Source organism: Carcharodon carcharias, chromosome 10 (assembly GCF_017639515.1).
Source record: "Carcharodon carcharias isolate sCarCar2 chromosome 10, sCarCar2.pri, whole genome shotgun sequence".
In the NCBI taxonomy this organism is placed as follows: Eukaryota; Metazoa; Chordata; class Chondrichthyes; order Lamniformes; family Lamnidae; genus Carcharodon; species Carcharodon carcharias.
In genome coordinates, this window is record NC_054476.1 from 99,110,848 (window position 1) to 99,126,057 (window position 15,210).

At 49.5% G+C, this 15,210-nt stretch overlaps 1 protein-coding gene across 3 annotated transcripts in view; it reads left to right on the top strand.

Moving 5' to 3' along the window:
- Positions 1 to 15,210, top strand: part of mybpc3 (myosin binding protein C3) — a 1,308,988-nt gene that overhangs the window by 362,245 nt on the left and 931,533 nt on the right. For all 3 annotated transcript variants that reach the window (XM_041197987.1, XM_041197986.1, XM_041197988.1), the window contains 3 exons: positions 1,717 to 1,822; positions 3,553 to 3,719; positions 7,984 to 8,149. In XM_041197987.1, coding sequence (XP_041053921.1) covers positions 1,717 to 1,822; positions 3,553 to 3,719; positions 7,984 to 8,149 — 439 coding nt within the window. The remainder of the gene's footprint in view (positions 1 to 1,716; positions 1,823 to 3,552; positions 3,720 to 7,983; positions 8,150 to 15,210) is intronic.

Below are 15,210 nucleotides of genomic sequence, written 5' to 3' on the forward strand. Positions count from 1 at the left end.
CCCCTATCCCAACCCCCTATCTCCATCCCAACCCTCTATCCCCACTCCCATCCCAACCCCCTATCCCCACCCCCTCCCAACCCCCTATCCCCCCCATCCCCGCCCCCTATCCCCACCCCCTATCCCCATGCCCTATCCCCATTCCCTATCCCCAACCCTTATCCCCACCTCCACCCCAATCCCCTACCCCCACCCCCATCCCAAAGCCCTACCCCACCCCCATCCCAAACCCCTATCCCCACGCCCTATCCCCACCCCCATCCCCACCCCTATCCCAACTCCCCATCCCAACCCCCCAACTCACACTCACCTCACCCCCATCCCAACCCCCTATCCCCACGCCCATCCCATCCCCTTATCCCCACCCCCATCCCAATCCCCTATCCCCACCCCCATCCCAACCCCCTATCCCCAACCCCCTATCCACACCCCCATCCCAACCCCCTATCCCCAACCCCCTTCCACACCCCCCATCCCCACCCCCCATCCCCACCCCCATTCCAACCCCCTATCCCCACACCTCTCACAACCCCATATCCCCACCCCAATCCCAACCCCCTATCGCCACCCCTATCCCCCCCCATATCCCCACCCCATATCCCCACTCCCTATCCCCACACCCCTATCCCCACCCCCATCCCAACCCCCTATCCCCATCCCAACCCCCTATCCCCATCCCAACCCCCCATCCCCACCCCATCCCCACCCCCATCCCCACCCCCTTTCCCACCCCCATCCCCACCCCTATCTCAACCCCCTATCCCCACCCCCTATCCCAATCCCGCATCCCAACCCCCTATCCCACCCCCATCCCACCCCCTGTCCCACCCCTATCCCAACCCCCTATCCCCACCCCATCCCAACCCTCTATTCCCATCCCCATCCCAACCCCCTATCCACACCCCCATCCCAAACCCCTACCCCCACCCCCATCCCAAACCCCTATCCCCATGCCCTATCCCCACCCTCGTCCCCTCCCTAATCCCCACACCCTATCCCCACCCCCTATCCCAACCCCGCATCCCAACCCCCTATCCCACCCCCATCCCACCCCCTGTCCCACCCCCATCCCAACCCCCTATCCCCCCCCCCATCCCAACCCCCTATCCCCACCCCCATCCCCACCCCCTATCCCCACCCCCATCCTCACCCCCTATCCCCACCCCCTATCCAACCCCCTATCCCAACCCCCTATCCCCACCCCCATCCCAACCCCCTATCCCCACCCCCTATCCCCACCCCCATCCTCACCCCCTATCCCCACCCCCTATCCCCACTCCCTATCCCAACCCCCTATCCCCACCCCCATCCCAACCCCCTCTCTGGGAGAGAGGGGCTCACTCTTTGGCGGAGGGGCTCTCTTTCTTTCTCTCTCTCTCTGAATGAAAGGGGCTCTATCCCTCTCTGGGCAGGGACTCTCTCTCTCTGTGAAGGAGGGTCACACTCTCTCTCTGGCGGAGGGGCTCCCTTTCTCTCTCTCTCTCTCTCTGTAGGGCAGGGACTCCCGCTCTCTCTGGGGAGGGTCTCTCTGTCTCCCTCTATCTCTGTGGGGGAGGGTCTCCCTGCATTGGGTAGAGACTTTGGCTTTCAAATAAGGTCTTTGTGACATATAGGGTGGGGCTATTAGCAGAGAAGGAGCAGTGCAGTAAGGAAGTCTCTGTTTCCTATTTAGAGGATCTGTCTTTGTCCATACTAACTCACTGCCCTTTCTGATAGAGCCCCCAGTGCTGATAATTCAGCCCCTCGAGGATCAGGCGGTGATGGTGGGTGAGAGAGTGGAGTTTGAGCTCGAGGTGTCTGAGGAAGGGGCTCTCGTCAAATGGTAAGAAACACACTAAGACCAGAAATTACAAACCATCACACTGCAGCAAGTGGAGTACAGGCAGACATTACAAACCATCACACTGCAGCAAGTGCAGCACAGTCGGACATTACAAACCATCACACTGCAGCAAGTGCAGTACGGCCGGACATTACAAACCATCACTCTGTAGCAAGTACAGTACAACCAGACATTACAAACCATTACACTGCAGCAAGTGCAGCATAGCCGGACATTACAAACCAACACACTGCATCAAGTGGAGTACATCCAGACATTACAAACCATCACACTCCAGCAAGTGCAGCACAGTCGGACATTACAAACCATCAGACTGCAGCAAGTGCAACACAGTCGGACATTATAAACCATCACACTGCATCAAGTGGAGTACAGCCAGACATTACAAACCGTCACACTGCAGCAAGTGCAGCACAGTCGGACATTACAAACCATCACACTGCAGCAAGTGGAGTACATCCAGACATTACAAACCATTACACTGCAGCAAGTGCAGCATAGCCGGACATTACAAACCAACACACTGCATCAAGTGGAGTACATCCAGCCATTACAAACCATCACACTCCAGCAAGTGCAGCACAGTCGGACATTACAAACCATCACACTGCAGCAAGTGCAACACAGTCGGACATTATAAACCATCACGCTGCATCAAGTGGAGTACAGCCAGACATTACAAACCATCACACTGCATCAAGTGGAGTACAGGCAGACATTACAAACCATCACACTGCAGCAAGTTCAGCACAGTCGGACATTACAAACCATCACTCTGTAGCAAGTGCAGTACAACCAGACATTACAAACCATTACACTGCAGCAAGTGCAGCATAGCCGGACATTACAAACCATCACACTGCAGCAAGTGCAGCACAATCGGACATTACAAACCATCACACTGCAGCAAGTGCAACACAGTCGGACATTACAAACCATCATACTGCATCAAGTGGAGTACAGCCAGACATTACAAACCATCACACTGCAGCAAGTGCAACACAGTCGGACATTACAAACCATCACACTGCAGCAAGTGCAGCACAATCGGACATTACAAACCATCACACTGCAGCAAGTGCAACACAGTCGGACATTACAAACCATCATACTGCATCAAGTGGAGTACAGCCAGACATTACAAACCATCACACTGCAGCAAGTGCAACACAGTCGGACATTACAAACCATCACACTGTAGCAAGTGCAGTACAACCAGACATTACAAACCATTACACTGCAGCAAGTGCAGCATAGCCGGACACTACAAACCAACACACTGCATCAAGTGGAGTACAGCCAGACATTACAAACCATCACTCTGTAGCAAGTGCAGTACAGCCAGACATTACACTGTAGCAAGTGAAGTATAGTCTGAAATTTCAAACCCATCACACTAGCGAGAGCAGTACAGTTAGATATTACAAAACCAATACAATGTTTAAAGTGCAGCACAGTCAGATATAAACCCATTACAATGGAGTGAGTGCAGGACAATCAGACATTACAAAGCCATCAGACTTCAGTAAGTGCAGTACAGTTGGACATTACAAACCTGTCACGCTGCAGCCAATGCAGTACAGTTGGACATTACAAACCTGTCACGCTGCAGCCAATGCAGTACAGTTGGACATTACAAACCTGTCACGCTGCAGCCAATGCAGTACAGTCAGACATTATAAGCCTTTCACCATTTCATTTGTGTGCAGGGAGAGGAACGGTGAAGAACTGAAACGTGAGGAGACCTTCAAATACCGTTTCAAAAAGGATGGCAAGAAACACACACTTTTCATCAATGAGGCCACCAAGGAGGATGCCGGTCACTACACTGCTAAAACTAATGGAGGGCAGTCTGTGGCAGAGCTCCTGGTACAAGGTAACAGGGAATGCTGTAATCGAGGCAACAGTATACTTTCCTCACACCACCTCAGTTCACACTGCCTCCAACTGTGAAAGGCTCAGAGAGCCTTAGGTGGTTTGTGCTGGTGTTGATGAACAGAGATCCGTGTCACCTGAGCAACTAGGAGCTCCTGAACCGACAGTGGAATGAGAGACTCCAATAACTACTCAACATGGGTCAGAGCTGGTGCAAACTGTGTCTATAGGTATTACACTTGCTGCTCAATCGCAGCCACTGCTATCTCACTGGAGCTCCCCTTTTCCAGCGCAGGCTCTCCCACTGGTGTAGTGTCAGGTTGATCACAATTGGACTCCAGTTCATAAAGGGGCCTGTGGTTTGAGCATAAGCCCCTTTACCTTCAGGGACCACCCCTCCAGTGATTGAAGTATTGTTAGATTTGGAGTTAGTTATGGAAAGGGACAAGCAACATTGGAATGTGAAAATCTTTAATGGGAGGATAGCTAATCTTAGTGCCTCGAAAAGAACCCAGCTCAGCTGGGCTGGAATTAAAGATCACCAGGTAAGACAGTCATTCAGCAAGGACGCAGTGGGTTGGGAACAGAATAGGGGCCTGACAAAGTGAAGGTGGAGTTCCCTTGATGACTAAAGATACAAACTCTGCTTCCAGCAGCTGAACACAGGTGGGGTATCACAGGAGGGGTATCACAGTGCCCAATTAACTCATGCCCATGGCTTCTGATGCAGGCATTACACCAATTGCAGGCACTAGTTCAAGCCAGCCTGCACTAGGCTAGGGGAGGTGGGGATGTAGTGGTATTGTCACTGGACTAGCAATCCCAAGGTAATGCTCTAGGGATATGGGTTCAAATCCCACCACAGCAGCTGGAGGAATTTAAATTCAGTTAATAATTTTGGTGACTATCATTGATTTAGGGAAGGAAATTTGCCATACTTACCTGGTCGGGCTTGCATGTGACTCCAGACTCACAGCAATGTGGTTGACTATTAACTGCCCTCTGAAATGGCTGAGCAAGTCACTCCATTGGATAAAACCATTACAACACCTACAAGGAGGAATGAAACTGGACCGACCACCCGGCATCGACCTAGGCACCGGAAACGACAATGGCAATCACAGCCCTGTCAACCCTGCAAAGGGTCCTGCAAAGTGGCCTCCTTACTTACACCACAGACTAGTCAAGTGACAGCCAGACATAGTCATCCTCCCTGAATTATCCCTGGGTATGTCCTGTCCCACCAGCAGGACAGGCCCAGCAGTGGTATACAGTTAGGAGGGAGTTGCCCTGGGAGTCCTCAGCATTGCCTCCAGACCCCATAAAGTCTCATGGCATCAGGTCAAACATGGGCAAGGAAACCTCCTGCTGATTACCATGTTCCACCCTCCCTCAGCTGATGAATCAGTGCTCCCGCATGTCGAACATCACTTGGAGGAAGCACTGAGGGTGGCCAGGGCACAGAATGTACTCTGGGTGGAGGACATCAATGTCCATCACCAAGAGTGGCTTGATAGCTCCACTACAGACCCCGCTGGCTGAGTGCTAAATGAAATAGCTGCTAGACAGGGTCTGTGACAGGTGGTGAGGGAACCAACAAGAGGGAAAAACATACTTGACCTCATGCTCACCAACCTGCCTGCTACAGATGCATCTGTCCATGACAGTATCAGTAGGAGTGACCACCGCACACTCATTGTGGAGATGAAGTCCCGTCTTCACACTGAGGACACGCCCCCCCCCCCCGCCCCCCCCCATCGTGTTGTGTGGCACTACCACCGTGCTAAATGGGATAGATTTCAAACAGATCTAGCAACTCAAGACTGGGCATCCATGAGGCACTGTGGGCCATCAGTAGCAGCAGAATTGTACTCGACCATAATCTGTAATCTCATGGCCCAGCATATCCCCCACTCTACTATTACCATCAAGCCAGGGGACCAACCCTGGTTCAATGAAGAGTGCAGGAGGGCATGCCAGGAGCAGCACCAGGCATACCTAAAAGTGAGGTGTCAACTTGGTGAAGCTATAACACAGGACCACTTGTGTGCCAAACAGCAAAAGCAGCAAGTGATAGACAGAGCTAAGCGATCCTACAACCAACAGATCAGATCTAAATTCTGCAGTCCTGCCACATCCAGTCATGAATGGTGGTGGACAATTAACCAACTCACTGGAGGAGGAGGCTCCATAAATATCCCCATCCTCAATAATGGGGGAGCTCAGCACATCAGTGTAAAAGATAAGGCTGAAGCATTTGCAACAATCTTCAGCCAGAGGTGCAGTGTGGATGATCCATCTCAGCCTCCTCTGGAGGTCCCCAGCATCACAGATGCCAGTCTTCAGCCAACTCGATTCACTCCACATGATATCAAGAAACAAGTCTTCAGTCAAGTCTGAAGGCACTGGATACTGCAAAAGCTATGGGCCCTGACAATATTCCGGCAATAATACTGAAGACTTGTGCTCCAGAACTTGCCGAGCCCCTAGCCAAGCTGTTCCAGTACAGCTACAACACTGGCATCTACCCAGCTATGTGGAAAATTACCCAGGTACATCCTGTACACAAGAAGCAGGACAAATCCAACACTGCCAATTACTGCCCCATCAGTCTACTCTCCATCATCAGTAAAGTGGTGGAAGGGGTCATCAACAGTGCTACCAAGCAGCTCTTGCTTAGCAATAACCTGCTCACTGACGCTCAGTTTGAGTTCCACTAGGACCACTCAGCTCCGGACCTCAGTACAGCCTTGGTTCGAACATGGACAAAAGAGCTGAACTCCCAAGGTCAGGTAAGAGTGACTGCCCTTGACATCAAGGCCATATTTGATCAAGTGTGGGATCAAGGAGCCCTAGCAAAATTGCAATTAATGAGAATCAGGGGGAAAACTCTAGTGGTTGGAGTCATACCTAGCACAAAGAAAGATGGCTGTGGTTGTTGGAGGTCAGTCATCTCAGTTCCAGGACATCACTGCAGGAGTTCCTCAGAGTAGTGTCTTCAGCCCAACCAGCTTCAGCTGCTTCATCAATGACCTTCCTTCCATCATAAGGTCAAAAGTGGGGATGTTCGCTGATGATTGCACAATGTTCAGCACCATTCGTGACTCATCAGATACTGAAGTAGTCCATGTCTAAATGCAGCAAGACCTGGACAATATCCAGGCTTGGGCTGACAAGTGGCAAGTAACATTCACACCACACAAGTGTCAGGCAATGACCATCTCCAACAAGAGAGAATCTAACCTATGCCCTTTGATGTTCAGTGGCATTGCCATCACTGAATCCCCCACTATCAACACCCCGGGGGTTACCATTGACCAGAAACTGAACTGGGCTAGCCATATAAACACTGTGGCTACAAGAGCAGGTCAGAGGCTAGGAATCCTGCGGTGAGTAACTCACCTACTGACTCCCCAAAGTCTGTCCACCATCTACAAAGCACAAGTCAGGAGTGTGATGGAATACTTTCCACTTGCCTGGATGAGTGCAGCTCCCACAACACTCAAGAAGCTTGACACCATCTCGGACAAAACATTCTGCTTTATTGGTACCTCATCCACAAACATTCACTCCCTCCACCACCGATGCACAGTAGATGCAGTGTGTACCATCTACAAGATGCACTGCAGGATCTCACCAAGGCTCCTTGAACAGCACTTTCCAAACCCACGACCACTACCATATAGAAGGACAAGGGCAGCAGATAGATGGGAACACCACCACCTGGAAGTTACCCTCCAAGCCACTCACCATCCTGACTTGGAAATATATCACCGTTCCTTCACTGTCGCTGGGTCAAAACCCTGGAACTCCCTCCCTAACATCACTGTGGCTGTACCTACACCACATGGACTGCAGCAGTTCAAGAAGGCAGCTCACCACCACCTTCTCAAGGGCAACTAGGGATGGGTAATAAATGCTAACCTAGGCAGTGATGCCCACAACTGGTAAAGAATAAAAAAAAATGGTGTTTAATTAACTTGATGAAATAATGAAAAGGTTTGCTGAGGTTACTGGGCTGATATTTTGTATATGTATCACATAATATCTTGTTAACAAAGTAAAGTCCAGGGAATGAAAGGGAAGGTGATAGCATGGACAAAGAATTAACTAAGGGATCGAATGAGAGGGTAGTGATTGTTTCTTTCAGACTGGCGGGGAGTATACAGTGATGCTGCTCAGTGGTCAGGATGAGGACCATTGCTCTTTTGATATATATTCATGAGCTGGCCCTGGTATATTATCCCATTCCCCTGTGCCTGCAGAAAAGCAGCTGGAGGTATATCAGAGTATTGCCGATCTGACTGTGAAAGCCCAGGAGCAGGCCGCCTTCAAGTGTGAGGTGTCCGATGAGAAAGTCAAAGGGAAATGGTTCAAGAACGGTGTGGAGGTCGTGCCCAGTGACAGAGTGCAAATCACACACATTGGCAGGTAAATGAGTCTATTCATCTATAAATGAAGCAATGAATCAATTTCTCCTTTAACTTGTCTCACTTCCTCCAAATAAAAAGTGTGGCTATGGATACCTGTATGGGCCCCAGTTATGCCTCTTTATGGGGTATATGGAACATTCCTTGTTCCAGTCCTACTCTGGGCCCCTCCCACAACTCTTTCTCCGGTACATCGATGACTGTTTTGGTGCTGCTTCATGCTCTCGTCTGGACCTGGAAAAATTTATCAATTTTTCTTCCAATTTCCACCCCTCCATCACTTTCACATGATCCATCACTGGCACTTCCCTTCCTTGACCTCTCTGTCTCAATTTATGGTATAGAGTGTCCACCAATATTCATTACAAGCCCACTGACTCCCACAGCTACCTTGACGACAGCTCCTCACACCCCACTTCCTGTAAGGACTCCATCCCATTCTCTCAGTTCCTTCACCTCCATCGCATCTGTTCTGATGATGCTACCTTCTAAAAAAGTTCTTCTGACATGTCTTCCTTCTTCCCTCCCATGGTGGTTGACAAAGCCCTTAACCGTGTCTGACCCATCTCCCATGCCTCTGCCCTCACACCTTCCTCTCCCTCCCAGAAACATGATAGGGTCCCCCTTGTCCTCACTTTTCATCCCACCAGCCTCCACATTCAAATGACCATCCTCCGCCATTTCCGCCAACTCCAGCATGATGTCACCACCAAACACATCTTCCCTTCACTCCCCCCTGACAGCATTCCATAGGGACCATTCTCTCCGGGACACCCTGGTCCAATCCTCCATCATCCCCAACACCTCAACCCCTTCCCATGCAATCGCAGAAGGTGCTATACCTGCCCCTTCACCTCCTCCCTCCTCACCATCCAAGGGCCCAAACATTTCTTTCAAATGAAGCAGCACTTAATTTGCACCTCCTTCAATTTAGTCTACTGCATTCGCTGCTCCCAATGCAGACTCCTCTACATTAGAGAGACCAAACACAGTTTGGGTGACTGTTTTGCTGAACACCTTCAGTCTGTCCGCAAGCATGATCCAGACCTCCCTGTCGCTTGCCATTTTAACACCACCCTGCTCTCTTGCCCACATGTCCGTCCTTGACCTGCTGCAATGTTCCAGTGAAGCCCAACGCAAACTGGAGGAACAGCACCTCATCTTCTGACTAGACACTTTACAGCCTTCCGGACTGAATATTGAGTTCAATAACTTTAGACCATGACTCTCTCCTCCGTTTTGATTTTTTAAATTATTTTTCCCAATCCTCTACCCCCTAAAGAGCCTTCTGTAACTTGTTCTTACATTTTCACAGATTGCTGACCCATGTTTTGCTACAAACACATTCTACTATCTTACCTTTATGCCACCATTAGCACTTTCTTTAGTCTTTAGTACTACCATTAACAATCCCTTTTGTCTTTGTCAAATTTCTCCTGAGCTCCCAACTAGCCCTGTCCTTCTATTTTGCACCACATGTTCCAATCCGACTTTTCAACAGCATAAAACCCACCACATTTCTACATCCCTTCAGTCGTGAAAAAGAGTCATAAGGACTCAAAATGTTAACATGAGTTCTTTATCCACAGATGCTGCCAGACCTGCTGAGTTTTTGCAGTATTTTCTGTTTTTATTTAAAATGAACCTAGTACCTGGAGGTAGGTGGGTGGGCAGTTTTGTGTCTGCTGGGAGGATTTAATTTCTGCTGGGAGGATTTAGTTTCTGCTGGGTCGGTATAGTTTCTGCTGGGTGGGTTTAGTTTCTGCTGGGTGGGTTTAGTTTCTGCTGGGTGGGTATAGTTTTTCTGCTGGGCGGGTTTAGTTTCTGCTGGGCGGGTTTAGTTTCTGCTGGGCGGGTTTAGTTTTTCTGCTGGGCGGGTTTAGTTTCTGCTGGGCGGGTTTAGTTTTTCTGCTGGGCGGTTTTAGTTTCTGCTGGGCAGGTTTAGTTTTTCTGCTGGGCGGGTTTAGTTTCTGCTGGGCGGATTTAGTTTTTCTGCTGGGCGGGTTTAGTTTCTGCTGGGCGGGCTTAGTTTTTCTGCTGGGCGGTTTCAGTTTCCGATGGACGGGTTTAGTTTTTCTGCTGGGCGGGTATAGTTTCTGCTGGGTGGGTTTAGTTTCTGCTGGGTGGGTTTAGTTTGTGCTGGGCGGGTTTGGTTCTGCTGGGCAGGTTTAGATTTTCTGCTGGGCGGGTTTAGTTTCTGTTAGGTGGGTTTAGTTTCTGTTGGGTGGATTTAGTTTCTGTTGGGCGGGTTTAGTTTCTGCTGGGCGTGTTTAGTTTTTCTGCTGGGCGGGTTTAGTTTCTGCTGGGTGGGTTTAGTTTCTGCTGGGCGGGTTTAGTTTTTCTGCTGGGCGGGTTTAGTTTCTGTTGGGTGGGTTTAGTTTCTGTTGGGTGGATTTAGTTTCTGTTGGGCGGGTTTAGTTTCTGCTGGGCGTGTTTAGTTTTTCTGCTGGGCGGGTTTAGTTTCTGCTGGGTGGGTTTAGTTTCTGCTGGGCGGGTTTAGTTTTTCTGCTGAGAGGGTTTAGTTTCTGTTGGGCGGGTTTAGTTTCTGCTGGGTGAGTTTAGTTTTTCTCCTGGGTGCATTTAATTTCTGCTTGGCGGGTTTAGTATTTCCGCTGCACAGGTTTTGGTTCTGCTGGGCGGGTTTAGTTTTTCTGCTGGGCGCGTTTAGATTCTGCTGGGCGGGTTTAGATTCTGCTGGGCGGGTTTAGTTTCTGCTGGACGGCTTTAGATTCTCCTGGGCGGGTTTAGTTTTTCTGCTGGATGAGTTTAGTTTTCCTCCTTGGTGGGTGTAGTTTCTGCTGGGCAGATTTAGTTTATCTGCTGGGCAGGCTTAGTTTTTCTGCTGGATGGGTTTAGTTTTTCTGCTGGGCATGTTTAGTTTCTCTGCTGGGCAGGCATAGTTTCTGCTGGGCGGGTTTAGTTTTTCTGCTGGGCGGGTTTAGTTTTTCTGATGGGTGGGTTTAGTTTGTGCTGTGCAGGTTTAGTTTCTGTTGGGCGGGTTTAGTTTCTGCTGGGTGGGTTTAGTTTCTGCTGGCTGGGTTTAGTTTCTGCTGGGCGGGTTTAGTTTCTGCTGGCGGGTTTAGTTTTTCTGATGGTTGTGTTTAGTTTCTGCTGGGTGGGTTTAGTTTCTGCTGGGCGGGTTTAGTTTCTGTTGGGCGGGTTTATTTTCTGCTGCGCAGATTTAGTTTCTTTTGAGCGGGTTTAGTTTCTGCTGGGTGGTTTTCGTTTCTGCTGAGTGGGTTTAGTTTCTGCTGGCTGGGTATAGTTTCTGCTTGGCAGGTTTAGTTTCTGCTTGGCAGGTTTAGTTTCTGCTGGGCGGGTTTAGTATCTGCTGGGCGGGTTTAGCTTTTCTGCTGGGCGGGTTTAGTTTCTGCTGGATGGTTTTAGTTTTTCTGCTGGGTGGGTTTAGTTTTTCTGCTGGGCGGGTTTAGTTTTTCTGCTGGGCGGGTTTAGTTTTTCTGCTGGACAGGTTTAGTTTCAGCCTGGCGTGTTTAGTTTTTGCTGGGCCAATTTATTTTCTGCTGGGAGGATTTACTTTCTGCTAGGTGGGTTTAGATTCTGCTGGGTGGGTTTAGTTTCTGCTGGGTGGCTTAGTTTCAGCTGGGGGCTTTTAGTTTCTGCTGGGCGGGTTTAGTTTTTCTGCTGGGTGGGTTTAGTTTTTCTGCTGGGTGGGTTTAATTTCTTCTGGGTGGGTTTAGTTTTTCTGCTGGGTGGATTTAGTTATTCTGCTGGGCGTGTTTAGTTTCTTTTGGGCGGGCTTAGTTTCTGCTGGGTGGTTTTAGTTTCTGCTGATTGGGTTTAGTTTCTGCTGGCTGGGTTTAGTTTCTGCTTGGTAGGTTTAGTTTCTGCTTGGCGGGTTTAGTATCTGCTGGGCGGGTTTAGCTTTTCTGCTGGGCGGGTTTAGTTTCTGCTGGCGGGTTTAGTTTTTCTGATGGTTGTGTTTAGTTTCTGCTGGGTGGGTTTAGTTTCTGCTGGGCGGGTTTAGTTTCTGCTGGGCGGGTTTATTTTCTGCTGCGCGGATTTAGTTTCTTTTGAGCGGGTTTAGTTTCTGCTGGGTGGTTTTAGTTTCTGCTGAGTGGGTTTAGTTTCTGCTGGCTGGGTATAGTTTCTGCTTGGCAGGTTTAGTTTCTGCTTGGCAGGTTTAGTTTCTGCTGGGCGTGTTTAGTATCTGCTGGGCGGGTTTAGCTTTTCTGCTGGGCGGGTTTAGTTTCTGCTGGACGGTTTTAGTTTTTCTGCTGGGTGGGTTTAGTTTTTCTGCTGGGCGGGTTTAGTTTTTCTGCTGGGCGGGTTTAGTTGTTCTGCTGGGCGGGTTTAGTTTTTCTGCTGGGCGGGTTTAGTTTTTCTGCTGGACAGGTTTAGTTTCAGCCTGGTGTGTTTAGTTTTTGCTGGGCCAGTTTATTTTCTGCTGGGAGGATTTAATTTCTGCTAGGTGGGTTTAGATTCTGCTGGGTGGGTTTAGTTTCTGCTGGGTGGCTTAGTTCCAGCTGGGGGCGTTTAGTTTCTGCTGGGCGGGTTTAGTTTTTCTGCTGGGTGGGTTTAGTTTTTCTGCTGGGTGGGTTTAATTTCTTCTGGGTGGGTTTAGTTTTTCTGCTGGGTGGATTTAGTTATTCTGCTGGGCGGGTTTAGTTTCTTTTGGGCGGGTTTAGTTTCTGCTGGGTGGTTTTAGTTTCTGCTGAGTGGTTTTAGTTTCTGCTGAGTGGTTTTAGTTTCTGCTGAGTGGGTTTACTTTTTCTGCTTTGCGGGTTTAGTTTTTCTGCTGGGCAGGTTTTGTTTTTCTGCTGGGCAGTTTTAGTTTCTTCTGAGCGGGTTTAGTTTTTGCTGTGCGGTTTACTTTCAGATGGGCGGGTTTAGTTTTTCTGCTGGGCGGGTTTAGTTTTTCTGCTGGGCGGATTTAATTTCTGTTGGGTGGGTTTAGTTTCTGCTGGGCGGGATTAGATTCTGCTGGGCAGGTTTAGTTTTTCTACTGGGTGCATTAAGTTGTGCTGCTGGGCGGGTTTAGTTTCTGCTGGGTGGTTTTAGTTTGTGCTGGACAGGTTTAGTTTCTGCTGGGCGGGTTTAGTTTTTCTGCTGGGCAGGATTAGTTTTGCTGCTGGTCGGGTTTAGTTTCTGCTGGGCGGGTTTTGTTTCTGCTGGGTGGGTTTAGTTTCTGCTGGGCGGTTTTAGTTTCTGCTGGGTGGGTTTGGTTTTCTGTTGGGTGGGTTTATTTTCTGCTGGGTGGGTTTATTTTCTGCTGGGCGGGTTCAGTTTCTGCTGGGCAGGTTTAGTTTTTCTGCTGGGCAGGTTTAGTTTTACTGCTGGGTTGGTTTAGTTTTTCTTATGGGCGGGTTTACTTTTTCTGCTGGTTGGGTTTAGTTTCTGCTGGGTGGGTTTAGTTTCTGCTGTGCGTGTTTAGTTTTTCTGCTGGGCGCGTTTAGTTTCTGCTGGGTGGGTTTAGTTTCTGCTGGCTGGGTTTAGTTTCTGCTGGGCGGGTTTAGTTTCTGCTGGGCGTGTTTAGTTTCTGCTGTGCGGATTTAGTTTCTGTGAGGTGGGTTTAGTTTCTGCTGCACAGATTTAGTTTCTTTTGGGTGGGTTTATTTTCTGCTGGATGGTTTCATTTTCTGCTGAGTGGGTTTAGTTTCTGCTGGGCGGGTTTAGTTTCTTCTGAGCGGGTTTAGTTTTACTGGTGGATGGATTTAGTTTCTGCTGGACGGGTTTAGTTTTTCTGCTGTTCGGGTTTAGTTTCTGCTGGGTGGGTTTAGTTTCTGCTGGGCAGGTTTAGTTTTTCTGCTAGGCGGGTTTAGTTTTTCTGCTGGGCGGGTTTAGTTTTTCTGCTGTGTAGGTTTAGTTTCTGCTGGGCGGGTTTAGTTTCTGCTGGGCGGGTTTAGATTTTCTGCTGGGTGGGTTTAGTTTCTGCTGGGCGGGTTTAGTTTTTCTGCTGCGCTGGTTTAGTTTCAGCTGGGCGGGTTTACTTTTTCTGCTGGGCGGGTTTAGGTTTTCTGCTGGGCGGGTTTAATTTTTCTGCTGAGCGGGCTAAGTTTCTGCTGGGCGGGTTTAGTTTCTGCTGGGCGGGTTTAGATTTTGCTGGATGGGTTTAGTTTTTGCTGGGCGGGTTTAGTTTCTGCTGGGCGGGTTTAGATTCTGCAGGGCGGGTTTAGATTTTGCTGGATGGGTTTAGTTTTTGCTGGACGGGTTTAGTTTCTGCTGGGCGGGTTTAGATTCTGCAGGGCGGGTTTAGTTTTTTGCTGGGCGGGTTTTGTTTCTGCTGGGCATGTTTAGTTTCTGCTGGGTGGGTTTAGTTTCTGCTGGGTGGGTTTAGATTCTGCTGGGCGGTTTAGCTCCTGCTGGGCGGGTTTAGTTTTTCTGCTGGGCAGGTTTAGTTTCTGCCGGGCAGGTTTAGATTCTGCTGGACGGTTTTAGATTCTGCTGGGCGTGTTTAGTTTTTGCTGGGCGGGTTTAGTTTCTGCTGGGCGGGTTTAGATTCTGCTGGATAAGTTTAGTTTTTCTCCTTGGTGGGTTTAGTTTCTGCTGGGCAGATTTAGTTTTTCTGCTTGGCGGGCTTAGTTTCTGCTGGGCGGGTTTAGTTTTTCTGCTGGGTGGGTTTAGTTTGTGCTGGGCGGGTTTAATTTCTGCTGAGTGGGTTTAGTTTCTGCTGGGCGGGTTTAGTTTCTGCTGTGCGGATTTTGTTTCTGCTGGGCGGGTTTTGTTTCTGCTGCGCGTATTTAGTTTCTGTTCGGTGGGTTAAGTTACTGCTGGGTGTGTTTAGTTTCTGCTGGCTGGGTTTAGTTTCTGCTGCGTGTGTTTAGTTTCTGCTGGGCGGGTTTAGTTTCTGTTGGGCAGATTTATTTTCTGCTGGAGGGTTTAGTTTCTGCTGGGCGGGTTTAGTTTTTCTGCTGCGCTGGTTTAGTTTCAGCTGGGCGGGTTTACTTTTTCTGCTGGGCGGGTTTAGGTTTTCTGCTGGGCGGGTTTAATTTTTCTGCTGAGCGGGCTAAGTTTCTGCTGGGCGGGTTTAGTTTCTGCTGGGCGGGTTTAGATTTTGCTGGATGGGTTTAGTTTTTGCTGGGCGGGTTTAGTTTCTGCTGGGCG